At 43.0% G+C, this 24,455-nt stretch overlaps 1 protein-coding gene across 1 annotated transcript in view; it reads right to left on the bottom strand.

The window, feature by feature from the left end:
* The window catches only part of LOC126185110 (uncharacterized), a 200,610-nt gene extending 176,660 nt beyond the window's left edge, over positions 1-23,950 (bottom strand). The window contains exon 1 of the mRNA XM_049927919.1: positions 23,489-23,950. Within this exon, the coding sequence (XP_049783876.1) occupies positions 23,489-23,682 (194 nt within the window). The 5' untranslated portion in view covers positions 23,683-23,950. The remainder of the gene's footprint in view (positions 1-23,488) is intronic.
* Between the last annotated feature and the right edge of the window lie 505 nt (positions 23,951-24,455).

Here is a 24,455-nt window from a genome sequence, read left to right as displayed (position 1 = left end):
AGGCTGCGGGACTGCAAAATTATTTGGCCTGCTACTTTAACTCCAGCTGGGCTATACTTTGATGCTGTTCCATGTACTCCTTTGCGCAGTATGCTTTCACTAACTGAACTACCATGTTCAGAAATCCTTACGAAATATTTACAGAATTCACTAATTTCTGCCACGATTTCGTCTTGTTGATGTTTATCTTTCGTCTACCTTTCGCCCTTGTAGCTCTGCATTATCTCTTTAAACCTTCACCACACTGGCCACGTACGACTTAATGCAAGTTTCCAATGCTCATTATATCTTTGTTACCTTCTCTGATCGTTCGGAATACACAAGGATTCAGGTATGAGTAATTAAAGGTCATGAGCGTTCACACTAAAGACGTTATTTATCATATCCTGGAAAAAGAAGATTATGATTTAATACCCTGTCGACGACGAGAGCTGAAACAAGAATAGGGTGGGTAATACGCCTGGGATTTTCAAGGGAACAAGTATGGATGAAATTCGCCTTAGGTGCTTTAAGGAATCATCTCCTGGAAGCTCACTTGTTATACTATCCGAGAGTACTTAAGGAAAGCTATCCAAATTTTTTCTAACAGAAAGGTGTGTTTGAAAGTCTGTATCATAACTGGCACACTGACTTGCGCCTTTCGTGTAAATCTATTCTTTCTTATAGATTTACTTCATTTAGTTTCAATCGTTGCAACAGATGCCTACAGTAGTGTTTATACGTTAAAATCGTCAAAGCTGCACTTATCATGCTTGCTGAACGAAAATCCTAATTTTGAAGTAAGCCGTTTGTGAAACTGGAGGCCTTCTTTGAACTTTTACCTAAAAAGAGTATACACTATCTGACCGAAAGTATCCGGACGCGTATTATACTGTGTTCATCATATGAATAAACCTGATTTTTTTCTTCTGCGTTTGCTTAAATCTCATTGGATTTCGTTTCACGTGGGGCGGAAGCCAAGCTATGTCCAGTACAGTCATGCACGATCATAAGGTTACGTTTTATACTGTGTTACACGTACACAGACTGAGCGACAATACGAAACAATCGCTTTGCCGGCGCCAGCTAGTCCAACTAACGTGCAATGCTGCGAGCAGTTTCAGTTCAGACGTAAAAGGCGATGAGCTGAGAAACAATATAGCTTCTAATGGCATTCACTTTTTAATGAGAATGAAACAATATTCGGCAAAACTCCAGCACTACCGCATGCTTCTTAGGTAACCAGACGGAGAGCATAAAATGCTCTCGTTCTCATCTAACATAGCATTCTAATTCCAAACAAGAGGGATGAAAATTCCTAACTTAAATAAAGGGTAATTTTTCTAAGCAAGCTATGCATGATGCGAAAGCATACTGCAGGGATTTCACCGTACTGTTGAATAATGAAGCCGCTGAAGGTATTAATTACAGTCAGTCGTCTGGTAATCTCTTAGCTCCTTCCTTGTCCGAATCCGAGACATATTTCAGTTCTGGAACTGTCACTACGTTGAAAACGAGTCGATCAACAACAGAATCCAAGAAGCCACCCAGACACTGCATTTTCTCCTCTTTCTTACGACGCGCCGTTCTATACCCCGCCAGTGTTCGTCAGTGACGTGTGAAAAAGCTGCGCGCGTTAGTTCCAGTACGTGTGGCAGTTTAGTCTTATTTCTCGCAACAAATCTCTTAAGTTGGCTCCAGATCAGTTATGTTGGGTCCATATTGTAATGGTACAGCGGTAAATGTAAAAATGCAGCATTTGTATGGTGTGCTCGATGCTGTGAAAATGATTGCTTTTCATGTTTCTAAGACACTTGTAACTCTGGTTCGTGTGACACTACACCTGTGGTATAAAAGAATCGACACACTTCAGATAAACAGCATTTGGTTTTTCCATTTTTGTCCTAAAGAATTGAACTGTTATGTTTTCTTAATTTAAGCAACACTTATTAACAATCGTTCATAAAATAACGATAATTAAGAATTTATACACTACTGGCCATTAAAATTGCTACACCACGAAGATTACGTGCTACAGACGCGAAATTTAACCGACAGGAAGAAGATCCTGTGATATGCAAATGATTAGCTTTTTAGAGCATTCACACAAGGTTGGCGCCGGTGGCGATACCTACAACGTGCTGACACGAGGAAAGTTTCCAACCGATTTCTCATACACAAACAGCAGTTGACCGGCGTTGCCTGGTGAAACGTTTTTGTGATGCCTCGTGTGAGGAGGAGAAATGCGTACCATCACGTTTCCGACTTTGATAAAGGTCGGATTGTAGCCTATCGCGATTGCGGTTTATCGTATTGCGACATTGCTGCTCGTGTTGGTCGAGATCCAATGACTGTTAGCAGAATATGGAATCGGTGGGTTCATGAGGGTAATACGGAACGCCGTGCTGGAACCCAACGGCCTCTTATCACTAGCAGTCGAGATGACAGGCATCTTATCCACATGGCTGTAACGGATCGTGCAGCCACGTCTCGATCCCTGAGCCAACAGATGGGGACGTTTGCAAGACAACAACCGTCTGCACGAACAGTTCGACGTCGTTTGCAGCAGCATGGACTATCAGCTCTGACACCATGGCTGCGGTTACCCTTGACGCTGCATCAAAGACAGGAGCACCTGCAATTCTGTACTCAACGACGAACCTGGGTGCACGAATGGCAAAACTCATTTTTTCGGATGAATCCAGGTTCTGTTTACAGCATCATGATGGTCGCATCCGTGTTTGGCGACATCGCGGTGAACGCACATTGGAAGCGTGTATTCGTCATCGCCATACTGGCGTATCACCCAGCGTGATGGTATGGGGTGCCATTGGTTACACGTCTCCGTCACCTCCTGTTCGCATTGACGGCACTTTGAACAGTGGACGTTACATTTCAGATGTGTTACGACCCGTGACTCTACCCTTCATTCGATCCCTACGAAACCCTACATTTCAGCAGGATAATGCACGACCGCATGTTGCAGGTCCTGTACGGTCCTTTCTGAATACAGAAAATGTTCGATTGCTGCCCTGGCCAGCACATTCTCCAGATCTCTCACCAACTGAAAACGTCTGGTGAATGGTGGCCGAGCAATTGGCTCGTCATAATACGCCAGTCACTACTCTTGATGAACTGCGGTATCGTGTTGAAGGTGCATGGGCAGCTGTACCTGTACACGCCATCCAAGCTCTGTTTGACTCAATGCTCAGGCGTATCAAGGCCGTTATTACGGCCAGAGGTGGTTGTTCTGGGTACTGATTTCTCAGGATCTATGCACCCAAATTGCATGAAAATTTAATCACATGCCAGTTCTAGTATAATATATATTTGTCCAAGGAATACCCGTTTATCATCTTGCATTTCTTCTTGGTGTAGCAATTTTTTTATGGCTAGTTGTGTATTTGAAATCAAAACAGGAATTTCGCGTGCAATATGTAATTAGAAACAAGAAGATGTGCAATATTCATAAAAAATCACGTGTTTTACAATAATGAGATGTAGGTACTTCAAACTGAAAGAAGAAAAAAATGACCAAGTCGAGACATGAACCAGCGATCTATGAACTGCACCAGATTATCAGTCTGTTACGCTACCCATTCTGTTGTACATCCATGTTTATTGCATCTCAACTGTATCAAATACAGACCCTAGGAAAACTTCAAAGCCAATTTTTTCTGTAAATTTATGAAGAACATTAACAATAACCTATTTCTCGGCACTATTTAACCGTGTTCCAAATGCGTGTTTCACTACGTAGCAGGAAGCAGTCTTGTCCATTTTCATTCTGCGTGTTAAAAGCGCGTCAATCAGAGCACAACAGTACAGAGACTGTGACTGTAAACAATTTTTGAAATAAAAGCTACATAGCTGCAGTGTAGAAAAACGTTTATGGCTGTTAATACTAATACATTAGAGTCCGCCCCTCGTGGTCTCGCGGTAGCGGTCGCGCTTCCCAAGCACGGGGTCCCGGGTTCGATTCCCGGCGGGGTCAGGAATTTTTCCTGCCTCGAGATGACTGGGTAGTGTTGTGTCGTCTTCATCATCATCATCATTCATTACCATTGCGGTCGGAGGAAGGCAACGGCAAACCACCTCCTTTAGGACCTTGCCTAGCAAGGCGGTGCGGGTCTCCCGCATCGTTCCCCTACGCTCTGTAAAGAAGCATGGGACTTCACTTCCATTTTCCAATACATTAGAATATCTTGAAGTTTCATTTAACGTATCTTATTAAGAAGATATCTTTCCAAGAGCGTAACAACACCAGTGTACGTGTGCTACAGCTTCTTGCCATCATCGCGTTTGTCTTCGCTTACATCATGTTTATTCTTATGATGAATAGAGTATAGTGGGCATTAGGATGGGCTGTGTCCAGCGTTCCTCTTAATGATTGCTTGAACTTGTTTGGGTACACTTTCAATAAAGTGTCTGAATGTTTGGAAGAGTGGTAGCCCATTCTTCAAGAGTCGAAACCGGAGAAGATAGTGATGTTGGACACTAGGGTCTGGAGCGAAATCAACGTTCCAACTCATTCCATGGGCATTGCACTGGGTTCAAGCTGGGATTCTGGGCAGGTTAGTCCAATTCAGAAACGTTACTGTCCACAAACCATTGCCTCACAGATGCTGCTTAGTGACTGGGTGCACCGTCATGCTGACATGAACCCAATTATCGTCTCCGGAATGTTCCTCTACTGTATGCAGTGATGACTGGGTGTTGTGTGATGTCCTTAGGTTAGTTAGGTTTAAGTAGTTCTAAGTTCTAGGGGACTGATGACCATAGCTGTTAAGTCCCATAGTGCTTAGAGCCATTTGAACCATTTTTACTGTGTGCAATACAGAGTGCTGTTAAAATGTGTTCCCAGCGTTCCTCGTTTACAGTTACCTTACGCGCAGTACGGGGACTTTTCCCTAACCTCCAATGACTACAGAAATGTAAGGCTCACGAGGTCATGCTCGAACATGCTAACCATTCTAGCACTTTGGAACTCACGAGCGATTCCTTCAGCTGATTTCATGCGAGTTTTTACAACCACCCTCTGTAATGTTCTACAGTCCCTGTCCGTCAGCACATGAGGTCTACCTCGACACGGTTGAGCTGTGGTTGTTCTTTCTCGTTTCCAATTCACGATAACATCACCAACAGTCCACTTGGGCAGCTTCTACATCTACATCCATACTCCGCAAGCCTCCTGTGTGTGGCGGAGGGTACCTAGAATACCTCTACCGGTTCTCCCTCCTATTCCAGTCTCGTATTGTTCGTGGAAAGAAGGATTGTCGGTATGCCTCTGTGTGGGCTCTGATCTCTCTGATTATCCTCATGGTCTCTCCGCGAGATATACGTAGGAGGAAGCAATATAGTGCTTGACTCGAAACTTCAACAAAATCCCGTACCGAGCTACTGAGCGTCTCTCCTGCAGTGTCTTCCACTGCAGTTTATCATCTCCGTAACGCTTTCGCGATTGCTAAATGATCCTGTAACGAAGCGCGCTGCTCTCCGTTGGATCTTCTCTATCTCTTCTAACAACCCTATCTGGTACGGATCCCACACTGCTGAGCAGTATTCAAGCAGTGGGCGAATAAGCGTACTGTAACCTACTTCCTTTGTTTCCGGATCACATTTCCTTAGGATTCTTCCAATGAATCTCAGTCTGGCATGTGCTTTACCGACGATCAACTTTATATAATCATTCCATTTTAAATCACTCCTAATGCGTACTCCCAGATAATTTATGGAATTAACTGCTTCCAGTTGCTGACCTGCTATTTTGTAGCTAAATGATCTATCTTTCTATGTATTCGCAGCACATTACACTTGTCTACATTGAGATTCAGTTGCCATTCCCTGCACCATGCGTCAATCCGCTGCAGATCCTCCTGCATTTCAGTACAATTTTCCATTGTCACAACCTCTCGATATACCACAGCATCATCCGCAAAAAGCCTCAGCGAACTTCCAATGTGATCCACAAGGTCATTTATGTATACTGTGAATAGCAACGGTCCTACGACACTCCCCTGCGGCACACCTGATATCACTCTTACTTCGGAAGACTTCTCTCCATTGAGAATGACATGCTGCGTTCTGTTATCTAGGAACTCTTCAATCCAATCACACAATTGGTCTGACAGTCCATATGCTCTTACTTTGTTCATTAAAGGACTGTGGGGAACTGTATCGAACGCCTTGCGGAAGTCAAGAAACACGGCATCTACCTGGGAACCCGTGTCTATGGCCCTCTGAGTCTCGTGGACGAATAGCGCGAGCTGGGTTTCACACGATAGTCTTTTTCGAAACCCATGCTGATTCCTACAGAGTAGATTTCTAGTCTCCAGAAAAGTCATTATACTCTAACATAATACGTATTCCAAAATTCTACAACTGATCGACGTTAGAGATATAGGTCTATAGTTCTGCACATCTGTTCGACGTCCCTTCTTGAAAACGGGGATGACCTGTGCCCTTGTCCAATACTTTGGAACGCTACGCTCTTCTAGAGACCTACGGTACACCGCTGCAAGAAGGGGGGCAAGTTCCTTCGCGTACTCTGTAAAATCGAACTGGTATCTCATCAGGTCCAGCGGCCTTTCCTCTTTTGAGCGATTTTAATTGTTTCTATATCCCTCTGTCGTCTATTTCGATATCTACCATTTTGTCATCTGTGCGACAATCTAGAGAAGGAAATACAGTGCAGTCTTCCTCTGTGAAACAGCTTTGGAAAAAGACATTTAGTATTTCGGCCTTTAGTCTGTCATCCTCTGTTTCAGTACCACTTTGGTCACAGAGTGTCTGGAAATTTTGTTTTGATCCACCTACCGCTTTGATGTAAGACCAAAATTTCTTAGGATTTCTTACAGAGAAATGAAATGTCCTTGATTTGTTCTTCAGGTGACACCTGATCCGCAGTCCACGTTCAAAGTCACTAAGCTATCCTGGCCGACCCAATCTGGTGTTACTGCTTCTCTACTGACAACACAATAGTGATAACTCCGCATTACATAGGAATGCTAATGCTTAGTATGTCGTTAAGGAGATAAAAAAAGGTCATCAGTCTACCATTCACCCTCCGACACGTAAGCTGTGTACCCAGTTTGTCTACGTATAGAGTAAATTCAGTGTGCATGTGTGAGAAAGCGTTCCAAATGGCTGTGTAGCGTGTATCTGAGGCGGGGCACGGGACCCAGCCCGGTATACACCTAGTGGGATGCGGAGAAACCGACTAAAAACCACATGGCTGGATGACATACCGACCCCTCGTCGTTAATACGTCGGGCGGACCCGATTCGGGGCCAGAACACCTCTCCCCGTCCCTGAAGAAGTCACATCAACACGCGCGGCCACCCGGGCGGGTACATAAAGATGTCTGGGTACTTTTTATCAGATACTGCAGTAAATTATTTGTTGTACAGGTACTGAAAGATCGTATCTTCGGTGTCGTATGTCGCATACGAAAATAAAAAATGGCACTGCGCTTCTCACTATACATAAATGTGTCACATGAAAAAAAGCAAAAAAAATATCGAAACCATAAATTAAAATTGGAGTTGAATGAAATATTTTGACCATATTCCATTGATCTATCACAGGAAAGTGGCCTTTGGCGATATTCTACTCTCTTTTGGACAAAACAGGAATACGTACTATGTATTCGCAGTAGCGAATATGAGCAGCCACCAGCTGTATAACGGAATGACAATGAAAATTTGTGCCAGACCGAGACTGGAACCCGGATTTCCCGCTTATCGTGAGAAGTCGCCTTACTATTAGGCACCCGAACACGACTTACGGGCAGACCCACACTTCCATATGTTGTCAACCATCCGTCTGCAAGCAGCACCCGTTCATTCATTACGTATATTCCCGTACAGCGAAGACATTTTAATTGAAAGTCGCTTACCTGGTGTCAGCGGATAAATAGGATACTGCAGTGCCTTTATTGTTTAGAAATACGATGCAACGTTCGTTTGGACAGGCAATGCACGCAATATCGTATTTATCCGCCAATACTGGACAAGCGACTTTCAATTTAAAAAATCCCCCTTGTACGGAAATATACATAATGAATGCACGAGTACAAGTTGCAGGCACATGGTTGACGACATATGGATGTTTGGGCATGGCCGTGAGTCGTGCTCGGATAGCCTAATGGTAAGGCGACAGCTCGCGATAGACGGGAAATCCGGGTTCGAATCCTGGACCAGCACACATTTTCACTGTCGTCATTCCATTATACAGTTGATGGTTTCCCATATTCGTAACTGCGAATACAGTTCATGTATTTCATAATGGCTGTAGTCGGCGCAGTGCCTGTTCTTTCAGATATGAATGGCTGTCCTAAGGTACACTGCATCGTACTTCCGAACAACACAGGCACTGCAATATAGTGTCGTATCGTACAAATCAGGAGTACGGGCAAAGTGATTTGTGCTTAAAATGAGAATGATACAAAACTTTCAAAATACTATTTCGCAAATAAATATCTTATCTGTATTGTGAAATCTAATCTTAATGAAAAATAGGCTGTGCCATTCTTCGCACGTATGCTTGGATTTTAATGCAGCGCTTCAAAGGTACTTAACGAATAAAGGTTTCTGTACAAAAAATGAAGTTGCGAGAGCTATTGTGGTGCCAGTCTCATAAAAATCATGATCAGGTGCTGTTGATGTTGCTTGTCTCCTGTACGGAACAAGCTAACTTTATTAAAATGTAGAAAGCTCACAGTGAGTCACAATAAATAAAAAATTAAATTATTGCCAACTTGGTGGCTTTATTTTAACATCCGCAAAGTCCATTACCGCGTAACTTAGACAACAATGAATGTATCGACGAAGTAATTATACTGGAGAATTTATGAAATAAAACTCAGTTGGTAAGACCACGGCGACTGGAGTAGTTCGGCGTGTCACGTATCTGGTACGACGGCAGAACTTCGTTAAGCCGTCGGCGTGAGAGAGAACCTCAGGATGGGCTAGACGAGCGGAATCAGTTCAGTCACGACCAATCGGAGGTGCCCAGCACATCAGACAACATCTGAGATCGTACAAACTCTGGCCTTTTCTCATGCCGCTGTGTAACGTATTTCAGTTCACGAAAAGCCGCTGCCACTAGAGTCCAACTGCCACTGGGATCAACATTTTGATGACGGGGGTCGTCAACTATCGCCGATTGCAGCAGTAGATTGTTAGGCCACAGGGCAGCTAATCACTTCACAATGCAAAATTGAAAAATAACCAGTGAGAAACCATGGGATCTACAACTACCTCATCATTGACGGCTAATGAAGCAACGCAAATTACGGTTTAAAGTCCTGTCAACGATGTGGTCATTAACCTTCCTAGTATCATTACGAAAACAGAATCATTACTGTCACACTCAACTGTAATGTACGTTTTTATGTTAGTTGATTTAGGTATTCCCAATGCATCCAATGTAAATTACTTGAGGTCTATATGACCCCAGTGGTACTCAGTGGAACAAAAAAAAAAAATCCTGGTCGTAGGAGGGTTAATCGACGGAGCGTAAGCTCGGTTAGGACAGCATAATTAAGGAAAACGACCGCGCTTTTTCACATCTACGTAAGTACTCTCCAAGTTACTGTGCAGTGCGCTGCAGACAGAAAATCCCACATAACATTACGAGAAACGAAGGGAAATCTAAATTTTGATTTGAGTGCCGCTCTTTTGCGAACTCTAAATAGAGCTCCTAAACCACCGTTTGGTTACAGATGATACTGTTCCACGGCATGGACGCAGGAATAGCTGCGCCGGACGCTTGGAGCATAGAAGAAGTGTAGAGTGGACTGATTGTGTACACGTAGTACACTTCGACAGAAGGATACGAGCCAACGGGGCACCATACAGGAAGACGGCCGGGGTATTTTCGTGCTCTAGATGTTTACAAAAGATGAAATGGGGCCCTGATACGTTTGTCATAGTCTCTCACAGGCGATCAATACAGGAACCTACTATACCGTCATATACATCCATTAGTTCGCCTACGAAGGAAACTGTAACTTTCAGCAAGACAGTGCATCATGTCATTCCTCGCGAATACTGTCAGTACGTTTCGAGTGACACTTCACATGCACGAGAATCCTTGCCCCACACACTCCAACTCATCTGGCCTAATTCTACAGAGCACATACGGAGTGCCATGGGGCTAGTGCATGCCTTGGGTCCTGTTTCGACTTTCTTCCCCGAGCTGTAGGAGGTGGCTGAGCTATTATGGATCACGATGGCTCACTAACGGTTTCAGTGATACACAGAGTCCGTATCATACAATTCTGCCACCGCTGCCTGGGAGAGCATTCTGCTGGTTGATGGCTGCTTTATTCATTTCGTGGTGCAGTTGCGCATTTGTAAGCGTCCACTTTCTTCATGCATTGTAGTTAAAGTCTTCTGGCTTTCTCATGGATTAAATGACTGAGCCTGCAAAGCATGGAAGCTGTGGATCCACTGTATGTAGTGTATACATCAGGTGAACTTCCTCCTGCAAGGATCTGTCTATGCCGTTTCAAAATGGGGTAACTGCTTCTACAATTTATATGATACTCCACCTGTGGTGTCACCGCCAGACACTACACTTGCTAGGTGGTAGCCTTTAAGTCGGCCGCGGTCCGGTAGTATACGTCGGACCCGCGTGTCGCCACTATCAGTGATAGCAGACCGAGCGCCGCCACACGGCAGGTCTAGTCTAGAGACTCCCTAGCACTCGCCCCAGTTGTACAGCCGACTTTGCTAGCGATGGTTCACTGTCTACATACGCTCTCGTTTGCAGAGACGACGGTTTAACATAGCGCCATATTCAGTTACTATAATTACTTCAAGAATGTATTCTGAACAGACAATATTGTGAATCATGTACCGTCAAGAGCGACGGTCATCATAAATAGATTAAAGTTAATTATGAAACTAATTACGTCCGCTTTCTGAATTCTCATTCCTTGTCATGTTCCAGACCTCACGTCAGTATAGTTCTTCCCTCTTCACGCCAGCCTGCGTGAGCTAACACGCGTGCATTTCGGCCTCCACTCGTAACACGGTGTTGGCTCTTCTGCTAACACAAAACCACCTACACACTTACCAATGGCTGTACGACCTACGCAGACAAAACTGGTATTGCCAAGTCTCTTATAACAATAAACTGCCTTAGTCATAACCGAGCGAGGTGGCGCAGTGGTTACCACACTGGACTCGCATTCGGGAGGGCGACGGTTCAATCCCGCGTCCGGCCATCCTCGTTCAGTTTTCCCGTGATTTCCCTAAATCGTTTCAGACAAATACTGGGATGGTTTCTGTGAAAGGGCAAGGCCGACTTCCCTCCCTAATCCGATGAGACCGATGACCTCGCTGTTTGGTCTCCTCCCCCAACTCAAAGCAACATATCTTAGTCATACAAGGCAAACACAAATAAAAGACATACATGCCGCCATTTCCCAAGTTCACCATTCACTCTCTAATATTCGTAAATACAATTCCCTCATACTAGTAGCGATTCCAGGTCATGAAAATTGACAACGACCGGGAAAATGAAAGAGTGGTGTGCTGAACGCACGGCCCTCAATACCACATCCAATGACGTACTGGAGGTGGGCAACACGGCGGTCGGTCGGTGGTCTGTGGAGGCGCTTTTACAGTTCTTTCATTGTTATTCCAGTCGTCCTGCACATTATTTCTTTCTTACATTCCAGTAACGTTTGATAATGACTTCATAGCTCTCTTTTTACGGGAACACAAGTTTCGCTGAAGTACACTGCCGGAAAAAAATAGTACAGCTGTAAAGACGACGTCGATTTTGCCGCGATGACGGCATACGCCACCTGGGGAATAGTACACTACTGGCCATTAAATTTGCTACACCAAGAAAAAATGCAAGATGATAAACGGGTTTTCCTCTGACAAATTATTATACTAGAACTGACATGTGATTACATTTTCACGCAATTTGGGAGCATAGATCCTGAGAAATCAGTACACAGAACAACCACCTCTGGCCGTAATAACGGCCTTGATACGTCTGGGCACTGAATCAAACAGAGCTTGGATGGCGTGTACAGGTACAGCTGCCTGCAGCTTCAACACAATACCACAGTTAACCAAGACTAGTGACTGGCGTATCGTGACGAGCCAATTGCTCGGCCACCATTCACCAGACGTTTTCAATTGGTGAGAGATCTGGAGAATGTGCTGGCCAGGGCAGCAGTCGAACATTTTCTGTATCCAAAAAGGCCCGTACAGGACTTGCAACATGCGGTCGTGCATTATCCTACTGAAACATAGGGTTTCGCAGGGATCGAACGAACGGTAGAGCCACAGGTCCTAACACATCTGAAATGTAACGTCCACTGTTCAAAGTTCCGTCAATGCGAACAAGAGGTGACCGAGACGTGTAACCAATGGCACCCCATACCATCACACCGGGTGATACGCCAGTATGGCGATGACGAATACACTCTTCCAATGTGGGTTCACTGCGATGTCGCCAAACACGAATGCGACCATCGTGATGATGTAAACGGAACCTGGACTCATCCGAAAAAATGACGTTTTGCCATTTGTGCACCCAGGTCCGTCGTCGAGTACACCATCGTAGGCGCTCCTGTCTGTGATGCAGCGTCAAGGGTAACCGCAGCCATGGTGTCCGAGCTGATAGTCCATGCTGCTGCAAACGACGTCAAACTGTTCGTGCAGACGGTTGTTGTCTTGCAAACGTCCCCATCTGTTGACTCAGGGATCGAGACGTGGCTGCACGATCCGTTACAGCCATGCGGATAAGATGCCTGTCATCTCGACTGCTAGTGATACGAGGCCGTTGGGATCCAGCACGACGTCCCGTGTTGCCCTCCCCACCGATTCCATATTCTGCTAACAGTCATTGGATCTCGACCAACACGAGCAGCAATGTCGCAATACGATAAACCGCAAACGCGATAGGCTACAATCCGACCTTTATCAAAGTCAGAAACGTGACGGTACGCATTTCTCCTCCTTACACGAGGCATCACAACAACGTTTCACCAGGCAACGCCGGTCAACTGCTGTTTGTGTATGAGAAATCTGTTGGAAACTTTCCTCATGTCATCACGTTGAAGGTGTCGCCACCAGTGCCAACCTTTGTGAATCCTCTGAAAAGCTAATCATTTGCTTATCAGAGCGTCTTCTTCCTGTCGGTTAAATTTCGCGTCTATAGCACGTCATCTTCTTGGTGTAGCAATTTTAATGGCCAATAGTGTAGATGTACTGATAATGGTTTCAACGTCGTCCGTCAACAGCTAGCGTAGCAGCGTAACTACCAGAGCGCCATTTGTGTCTACCCTTCAATAGGGAACACTCACCGCCAGAATGCTTAGTGTGGTGCAATCATGTGAAGCAAACAGGCAACAATGCCACGGAGAGGCACTCGAGCTTCCTACAGCCAACTGAGCTTGTTTGGAAGGGGTCAAATTGTGGCCTTCCGAGTGGGGGCTGGTCCTTTAGGAGAATTGCCACACAAGTTGGACGTGCTTCGTTAGGTGTCAACTATGCTGGCATAAGGTGAACATTTTCACACCCGTAGACGAGGTCCTGGACTTCCACGCTCTGGGTCCACGCAGCTCACACACACACCAGGATCGTAGTATTATAAGGGCAGCAGTGCAAAATCGTACAGTACTGCAGCACATATAAGACAGATTATCAGCTCAGACGTGTGAACACAAACTGTTGCGAACCGGTTATTATCAGTGGGACTATGGGCAAGCACAATTCTAGCCTGTTGTTCTCACGCGACAGCACCGACGTGCACAGCTCGACTGGTGTCGTCAGCGGATCACTTGGAAGATGGAATGGCGCGCTGTGGTTTTCAGAGATGAAAATAGATTGTCTGGACGCAAGTGATGGACGTTTGCATGTACAACGTAGATCTGGTGAGTGCTGTCTCGTATAGTGCATTCAACTAAGACACAATGGCCCCACCCAGGTCTTATGGTCTGGGGTACAGAAAGTTACAACTCTCGTTCACCTTTGGTATTTCTGGAGTGGATGGTAACCAGCTCTCTGTACATGCAGAACGTTGTTAGACCTGTTCTTACAAGAGGAAGGTGACATGTTGTTCGAACAGGATAATTCTGCCTATGTAACTCAACATGCTCTGCAGCAAGACGTGCAGCAACTTCCCTGACAAGTTCTAGATTACCTCCAATCGAGCACGTGTGGAAAATAATGGGATGAGAAGTGACTCGTGCGACTCATCAACCAACAACTCTCACAGGACTGTGTGAACAGGTCGAGCAGACATGGAATAACATATCGCAGGGGAGTATTCGCCATATGTACAACCGACTGGATGCCAGAGGCAGTGCCCACATTGCCGCCTGCGGAGGCTACAACATGTTTCTCGGGAATTGTAAATGGTTGCGAAAGCACACTTGACCTTTTAGCCACAAACAATCCAGAGCTGGTAGAGACCATCATGACTGATACAGGGATTAGTGATCACAAGGTCGTTGTAGCTAGGCTCAATACCGTTTCTTCCAAATCCACCAGAAACAAACGCAAAATAATTTTATTTAAAAAAGCGGATAAAGTGCCACTAGAAGCCTTCCTAAGAGACAATCTCCATTCCTTCCGAACTGACTATGCAAATGTAGACGAGATGTGGCTCAAATTCAAAGATATAGTAGCAACAGCAAATGAGAGATTCATACCTCATAAATTGTTAAGAGATGGAACTGATCCCCCATGGTACACAAAACAGCTCCGAACGCTGTTGCAGAGGCAACGGAAAAAGCATGCGAAGTTCAGAAGAACGCGAAATCCCGAAGATTGGCTAAAATTTACAGACGCGCGAAATTTGGCACGGACTTCAATGCGAGATGCCTTCAATAGGTTCCACAACGAAACATTGTCTCGAAATTTGGTAGAAAATCCGAAGAAATTCTGGTCGTATGAATAGTACACAAGCGGCAAGACGCAGTCAATACCTTCGCTGCGCAGTGCCGATGGTAGTGTTACCGACGACTATGCCGCTAAAGCGGAGTTATTGAACGCAGTTTTCCGAAATTCCTTCACCAGGGAAGACGAATGGAATATTCCAGAATTTGAAACACGAACAGCTGCTAGCATGAGTGTCTTAGAAGTAGACACCTTAGGGGTTACGAAGCAACTCAAATCGCTTGATACGGGCAAGTCTTCAGGTCCAGATTGTATACCGATTAGGTCCCTTTCAGATTACGCTGATACAATAGCTCCCTACTTAGAAATCATATACAACCGCTCGCTCACCGATAGATCTGTACCTACAGATTGGAAAATTGCGCAGGTCGCACCAGTGTTTAAGAAGGGTAGTAGGAGAAATCCATCGAACTACAGACCTATATCATTGCCGTCGGTTTGCAGTAGGGTTTTGGAGCATATACTGTATTCAAACATTATGAATCACCTCTAAGGGAACGATCTATTGATACGTAATCAACATGGTTTCAGAAAACATCGTTCTTGTGCAACGCAGCTAGCTCTTTATTCGCACGAAGTAAGGGCCGCTATCGACAGGGGATCTCAAGTTGATTCCGTATTTCTAGATTTCCGGAAAGCTTTTGACACCGTTCCTCACAAGCGACTTCTAATCAAGCTGCGGGTCTATGGGGTATCGTCTCAGTTGTGTGACTGGATTCGTGATTTCCTGTCAGGAAGGTCGCAGTTCGTAGTAATAGACGGCAAATCATCGAGTAAAACTGAAGTGATATTAAGTGTTCCCCAGGGAAGCGTCCTGGGACCTCTGCTGTTCCTGATCTATATAAATGACCTGGGTGACAATCTGAGCAGTTCACTTAGGTTGTTCGCAGATGATGCTGTAATTTACCGTCTAGTAAGATCATCCGAAGACCAGTATCAGTTGCAAAGCGATTTAGAAAAGATTGCTGTATGGTGTGGCAGTTGACGCTAAATAACGAAAAGTGTGAGGTGATCCACACGAGTCCCAAAAGAAATCCGTTGGAATTCGATTACTCGATTCAACTAAGTACCTGGGTGTTAAAATTACGAACAACTTCAGTTGGAAAGACCACATAGAAAATATTGTGGGGAAGGCGAGCCAAAGGTTGCGTTTCATTGGCAGGATACTTAGAAGATGCAACAAGTCCACTAAAGAGACAGCTTACACTACACTCGTTCGTCCTCTGTTAGAATATTGCTGCGCGGTGTGGGATCCTTACCAGGTGGGATTGACGGAGGACATCGAAAGGGTGCAAAAAAGGGAAGCTCGTTTTGTATTATCACGTAATAGGGGAGAGAGTGTGGCAGATATGATACGCGAGTTGGGATGGAAGTCATTAAAGCAAAGACGTTTTTCGTCGCGTTGAGATCTATTTACGAAATTTCAGTCACAAACTTTCTCTTCCGAATGCGAAAATATTTTGTTGAACCCAACCCACATAGGTAGGAATGATCATCAAAATAAAATAAGAGAAATCAGAGCTCGAACAGAAAGGTTTAGGTGTCCTTTTTTTCCCGCGCGCTGTTCGGGAGTGGAATGGTAGGGAGATAGTATGATTGTGGTTCGATGAACCCTCTGCCAAGCACTTAAATGTGAATTGCCGAGTAATCATGTAGATGTAGATGTACCTCAGAACTACTTGTGTTATTGATCTGTAATGTGATCATTTCATGCACTCCATATGCACTGTTGCAACAATAAATCTTGAGTGAATTAGAAACCTCTAAACCTATGTACTAGCCTAATTTGTTTCCAGCAGTGGTGAAACTAAATACGACTTGCCATGATGCCCCAGTCCATTAAGCACAGACACCTCTGTGCAGCCAGAATTATCATGGGCACCTGCAGTTCCTCACATATAAATATACAGACGTAAAACGTTAAGCACCTGGAAGTAATGATCCAATATAGATGCAGTTCCATACATGTATAAGTTACGAATGGATATGTAAATGATAATGTAGATTTATGGTCTGCGACTTCTAGAACTGAATTACTGTTGTTACTCTGTTACGAAGCAAGTCGGGGTATTTAATGGGCTGAAGATGTGTCAGATGGTAAGAGTACTGTGAACGAGTGGCCAAATGCTGTAATGAATGGGAATGTGAGGGGAAACTACATGTGTTGTCAATTCATACTTTTAGCTCCCCATGCACAAATAATGATTTCACTGTAATGCCCCATATCAGCCAACACTATTGGTCGGAGACTTGCAGCAGCTGGGCTACTTAACTATTATCCCATGTAAATGGTACCCAAAACCACAACTCAGACTGCCAGATTTGGAATGGCTCCGTACGCACACAGCATTGAATGCTGAAGAGCGGCATCATTTTCAATGATGAATCTTCAATCTTCATTAAGCACTACCTTGGATTACCAGTTTCTGTCAGTAATGTGTGCCATGACCAAGAGACACATTCTGCCAATGTTTTCAAAAGATACATGGGTATTTCTCTAGTGTGATGGTGTGAGCAGCTACCACATATGACTCCAGGTCACCTCTGATAGTGGTTCAGGGAAATTCCGTGGGATAGAAGTAAACCAAAGAAATTCTGAGTCATGTGATAACTCACATGGGACAGCATTCTGGCACCATTAATCCACACATGATCTGTGTTTCTGTGACATGTCTGCATGACATGTGGTTATCCCTTGACCAGCAAGGATCCCCAATCTGTACCAGACAGAACATCTGTTGTGATTCTTGAGTTTCTCCCGGCGTATTTGATAAAATATCCACGGGTGTACTGCCTGTCTAGAGTGTCCATATGTTGCACCAGTTTGTATGTCAATCTCATCACAATGTCAGTATACATACTAACAGCCAGTTGAATAGTTTTTCACAAGATTATAAAATAGCTGTATCACATTTCCCAACCAAATCACTGCATGCATCAAGTTCTATAGAGAGCAACATCCTACCAATGAGGGACCAGCACTGTGCCTATACTGCAAAATTTCTAGTTCATTCAATTTTATGATGTGATCACTGAAATAAAACTATACACTCTTTCATCACATGAAGCTTCATTTCATGTCATTTATCTTCTTCTGGATGCTTAACTTTTTTGTTGATGTGTTCAAGACAGAATTTGATAATCCAATGCAATTTGAACGTATTATCTTGTGGCGTCCTGCCTCACGCTTTTACTTTACTCTTAATATCAATAAAAATTACAAAGTGAGTACAGATCACTTAACCATTCCGGTCTTGCTACGGATTATTTGTTTATTTCAGGATGAGTACTTTTATTGTGATATTTTTCCAGTTAGGTGTCCACCAGCTGCTCCATCACCAGCATGGTAAATGCTTACTTCAGAAAGCGCAAAGTAACATGCATTCTTTTAAAAGCTCCAAGCATCTTATGTCGCGTTACTCTCAAGTACCATGACATTTTGTACAGTAATCACCTTTACTGTATCTTCTCTCAAAGATACAGTTTCATACAGGTATCTTCTCTCGACGATACAGTAAGCCATTGATGTTGTGTAACTAACCTCCGTAATCAAAACATGCTGGTGTAATGATTATTTCAGAAATGTACAGTTCATATCCTGATTGTGGAAAAACTTGCATAGCCAGAATTTGATAATCCAATGCAATTTGAACGTATTATCTTGTGTCGTCCAGCCTCACGCAAGTGATGAGCAAAACAAAAAATAAGTTATCTGTGCAAAGCTGGACATTGCAGGCATTATTACTTGAAAAAAGTCATTAATACACAACTTAAACAGTAGTCCAAACTGTTTTGTCATAATTATTTTCATGTCTGCAGATGGCTGACTAGAATACAGTGCTGTTTTCTGTCTATCATATCTAACTTAACCACCCAATGGCAACTCAGGGTGAGTATTCCATAACAGCAAACTTTCTGCAGCAAGTGATACAGTACTGAAACAATAGAGTTATGACTGTCAAAAAGCTCTGAATCCCTTGGTTACCACAGTCCATAGGATTATAAAAGGAAAATAAATGTCTGATGTCCTGTCATCAATGAGGTAATTAAAGATGGACCAGAAACTTGGGATGAACAAGGACAAGGAAGGACTCTGGCTGTGTACTTTTAAAAGGGACCATTTCAGAATCTTGCACTGAGTAATTAATCGAAAACACAGAAGTTTCACGATCACTGATTCAATAGTTCCAGGAATATAGCCATTTGTTTGACCCATGGCAAAGCTGCGAACAGTACTCCCGTGAGTTTTCCGCAACTTTTAGATATATCATCTCAAGCAATATTTCCAAGAAAGAAACAAGACTACGCAATCTTGTACAACTTTTTGCATTCTCTTAACAGAAGTAATATAAAAAATTTCCTGGGCGATTTGCATATGGATAATTTGAAGCAATGCCGGCTGAAAAATAAGACTTTCAAAAAAAAAAGTAATGAAGTTTAGCTTTTTATATCTACGGAATTAAATGCGGGATACACCTGAAACTTTGCACGTAATAACTTACCAAGAAAAGGCCTCAGAATATAAAATTTCATTCTCATAATGCTTTCCATTACTTTACAAACAGAGCGCATAGTTGACGAATTTTCTAAAAACCCCAAAAATGATTATTTGCGCCCCACTTTTACAAAAATGGTTCAAATAGCTCTGAGCACTATGGGACTCAACATCTGAGGTCATCAGTCCCCTAGAACTTAGAACTACTTAAACCTAACTAACCTAAGGACATCACACACATCCATGCCCGATGGTGGTGGTGATGGTTAGTGTTTAACGTCCTGTCGACAACGAGGTCATTAGAGACGGAGCGCAAGCTCGGGTTACGGAAGGATTGGGAAGGAAATCGGCCGTGCCCTTTCAAAGGAACCATCCCGGCATTTGCCTGAAACGATTTAGGGAAATCACGGAAAACCTAAATCAGGATGGCCGGAGACGGGATTGAACCGTCGTCCTCCCGAATTCCATGCCCGAAGCAGGATTCGAATCTGCGACCGTAGCAGTCACGCGGTTCCGGACTGAAGTGCCTAGAACCGGACGGCCACTGCGGCCGGCCCACTTTTACAAAAGTGCCTTCTGCAAACTCTGTTAAACCGTTTTCATTAGAAACAACGTTCTAAAACACCTAAAAAACTAAATTTGTTTTGGACTGCGATCATATAAGGCGCTGAAAGACTACGACTAGGTGAAGCAAAGTCGGCAAAAGAAAAAGGCTTTGGAAGAAAATGCAGTATTTTGCTTAATCTCTCCGGAAGTGATTGCGGGATAAACCTGAAGCTTTGCACGCAGTAACTTACCAATACAAGGTCTTAAAATATAAAATTTCATTCTCCTACTGATTTCCAATAGTTTATAAACTGAGCGCAAATTTGACGATCTTTCTAGAAACGTCAAAAATGTTTTAAACTGCTTCCATTAGAAATACCATGCTCTCAACCACCTAAAATACTATATTTCGTTTTGCAGTGGGACCATAAAAGGCAAAAAAATGCTGTCTGGGGAAAGTATCAAAAGTCCTTATGACTAGGAAATCAGCTTCAGTAAAAAAAAAAACGCAAATTAGTAATTTTTTTGGCTATACAAAATTCTAGAATGAGATTTTCACTCTGCAGCGGAGTGTGCGCTTATATCAAACTCCCTGGCAGATTAAAACTGTGAACCTGAGCAGGAGACCTTCTGTAAAGTTTGGAATGTAGGAGGAGAGGTACTGGCAGAAGTAAAGTTGTGAGGACGGGCCGTGAGTCTTGCGTGGGTAGCCCAGTTGGTAGAGCACTTGCCCGCGAAAGGCAAAGGTTCCGAGTTCGAGTCTCAGTCCGGCACATAGTTTTAATCTGCCAGGAAGTTTTCGTACAAAATTCTCTTTATAGAAAATGAAATTAGAATATAGAGTACAATAAAAAGAATAGTTTTCGATTTTTGTGGCTCAAATAATTTGAAGTAATCACATTTGAAAAGTGTATTTTCTGTATTATCAAAATTTCTTCCCGGTCAATCCCATCAGTGACATCATCTGGCCAGTAGTGTGGTTTTCCTGACGACATTCTACAGCAAATTAACGAAACAGGTAAAAAATTGAACTAACTTGAAATAAATATAAGCTTAGGGTCCTACAAGGGAACTTTTCTACCTGTAGCTTTGGCCTCTGACACTTATAGAAATGTATCATCAGCTTGGGATCCTGTGCAAAGAAATCTTTACCAAGCTTTGGAGCCTGTGGTAAAGAATCTTCCCCGTGGCTGCTCTTGCACAGCTATCGGGCGTGGCCCCTATGGTGATGGGTATGCTAGTTTTCTCACTTTCAAAGGAACCAACAGTGGTTAAGCCACCATGGATCATAGCAAGACGTTTATACAATATTCCATCAGTACACTAATGTTCCGCATTAACAGCACATTATGCTAACACAAAGTACGCTGTACCTTAAACCAGAATTAAACTAGCACAGCAAGAGCATTACTCAATAATGGAGACACTAATAATTCTCTGTAACACAGATCCATTCAAAAATTTTAGAAAACTGCTATGAACTTAACCAAAATTTACACAATGTGACAATGGTATAAAACCTGCGGGCTATTAATACGATGTGTGCTGTAGCTGTTGTGCAACAGCTTTACTACCATGATATCCGCTGCGTTAGTAATGCACAGTTAATTTACGAAACAGAAAAACAGAAATAGGTCACGATCAGCCAGTCCCAGTTTGACGTTTCTCAAGTTATTTGCACTTTATCTAACTTCCTAGTCATCAAGACTAGGGAGGGTACTAAACAACTGTAGAATAAAGACATGTCAGATATCATCTTAAGTAACAGAGGAATATGGGCTCTTTTTCAATACACTTCCATCTTGTTGTTTTTAGTGCATTATATGCTGGCATTGCAAAACCAAATATAGTTTTTAGGTGGTTTAGAACAGGGTCTTTCTCATGCAAGCGTTTTAAAAGAATTTTAGAATAATCGTCAACTTTGCGCTCAGTTTGTAAACTATGAATGAAATTTCATACCCTGTCACTTTGTTTAGGTAAGTTATTGGGTGTAAGGTTTCAGGTGTATTCTGCATTCGCGTCCGGTAGTATTAAGAGCTAAACTTAACAGCCTTGTTTTACTTTCTATTTTTTCGGCCGACTACGTTTCAATTTATCCATTGGCACAACGCTCAGGAAATATTTTTTTTTATTACGTGTAAGTGCATCAAGTTGTAAAAGTTTGCTTAGTTTTGTTACTTTCAAGAAAATCTTGCCGGTGATGGTATCTCTCAAACTGGCCGAAAACTCACGGGTGGACCATTGAGAGCTGTGCTAGGAGGACAAACAAATCACTATATCTCCGGGATTATTGAATTAATGATAGTGAAAGTTTACCATGGGAACAGGCTTGATTGCTAATACAAAATCCGTGATTGTCATGCTACAACCCTCTAGATCACACAGCATGGAATGCCGGGGGGGGGGGGGGGGGGGGGGGGGAGAAGAGAGATCGGATCGACTTCTGCAATGTCATGGAAGGGGCTAACCACAGAATATAAAACTATACCAGTATTTCACTGATCAGAATTCACAATCAGTCAATCAACAATTAGCATATTCCTTGGCGTCACGTCAATGTTCCATCTGCAAACTACACCAACATTAGCAAAAAAATGCTTTACCCAGAGAGTGTATTTATTAAACTTCTGCTTTTTCCCCCTTGCTTTGCAATAATCCCTGATGCAACACTTCGGGAGGAGCGGGCGGGGGGGGGGGGGGGGGTTGAGATGAAATAAAGATGCAAAGACTTCTTTGAAAGCAATGTATTATAAAGGTTTAATATGAAAACTGTATCAGTTACAGAGTGTGAACCGCAGCTGGTATTTCATGCCAGAGAGGACACCACCATGAAGAGAGAGACAATCTTGGTTCTTAGACAATATTAAGGTAGGCCTATGTTGAGTACTTGAAAAGTACTGTTGCCAAACATCTATTACATTTAACTCCACTTTATAGTCGATCAATGGAATATTAAATCGTTAGCAGAATTACAATATACACCTCCATATTTATTTTACATTACACACATGAGAAAAATATATTTAGGCAGGGCGTCGGCCATTTTAGTTGCCAATAGTTTTACCGGCTACAAGAAAGCAGAAAGGAAGTAGCGTAAAAGGGAAATAATGTTACAAGATCTCACGCAGCTAAAACAAATACAGATTTTTCATTTCATTAGAGATTTCACAATTAAGAATACACAGTACACAAACAATATTTTACTGTGTATAGGTATATTATTTTATAATGATTTCTTTACGTCCATGTATACACCCAGCACAGATATTTTCCAAACATGGACATAAAAAAAACGTCAAAACCGAATGGAACGAACAAGGGAATTTTTTTATTTACACAGTTCATCTAGTATCAATACATCTCTTTACGGCTATCAGATGAACTAGAAGAAAAACTACCACTGTAAAAATAAATTTTTCTGATTAGATCATAAACATTCTATGCCTGAAATGTCAAAAATTTCAACTCTTCAATAAATAAGTGAGACTCAGTTCTGGGAAGAATGGCAAATAAATGTGTGACAGTTGTTCACACTTACAGTTCTTCGTGTGGTCCTGCTTGGGTTGTGTTAGTCTCTCGGCGTTGATTTTGTTCTCCTACAGGAGTGTTCAGCTGCTTTCCTTGCTTTTTCACTTGTTTGCCTTTCTTCTTTTCTTGTGAAATTCCGCCCAATGCCTGTATCAGAACGCGACGCATATCAATGCTGTTTGCGGGTGGCCTGTCTTCCTCCATGTTTAACTAATTGATGAACGATTATATACGCGGCAGATGTTATACAAAGCAAACTACGAACTTAAACGGCCATAACAAGTCGCCGACTTAACGGCTATTACACCGACATTTTAGAACTCCATCTACATATTTTGACGTTGCAACGGGTACAACGCCAAACAAACGTCGCCTACCAGTAATCAACACGCATCCCCGCCTAATATTCCCAAACAAACCGACTTGCAAACGCTTCTGCACCGAGACCCTGCCAATCGATTCAGACACTCCTAACGGGTCAATACTTTCGTATTATCAAACATTCTCGGCATCCAAAGCACACCCACAGCGAGTAACGCAACAACCGTATAATCGATTAATTGCATTCGACTAGTCGAATGCAGAAGAGAAAATATTAGTGGCATCGCTCCAGAATACATTTAGTGTATTACAAAAACCATTTCTTTCATAGAAAAATTGTTAAAAATGAAGAACTTTATGTTTCAAGACGACGGCGCAAAGTAAACAACGGTAATCAGTCCTGTGTCAGTCGAGGCCGCCGAGCGTTAGCGTTCTCGTAAAGATAACTTATTTAAATTGTAATAACAGTTAGTGCAATATAAATTATTCGTTGAGTAGTGTATTAGTGTTTTTTAAACTTACTATTAAAGTTATCACTTTTCTTTATATACTATTCCAGGACACGCGAAACGATTGTAAGGTCGGCTGGTAGTCATAGCTTTGTTTACGTTCTGGCTCGGGTAACTTAGAGAATCGCATTTCGCTGTTCCGTTTTT

This window comes from Schistocerca cancellata, chromosome 4, assembly GCF_023864275.1.
Source record: "Schistocerca cancellata isolate TAMUIC-IGC-003103 chromosome 4, iqSchCanc2.1, whole genome shotgun sequence".
Classification (NCBI taxonomy): Eukaryota; Metazoa; Arthropoda; class Insecta; order Orthoptera; family Acrididae; genus Schistocerca; species Schistocerca cancellata.
The sequence above is the reverse complement of the archived record's forward strand: the minus strand, read 5'-3'. Positions and strand labels throughout refer to the sequence as shown.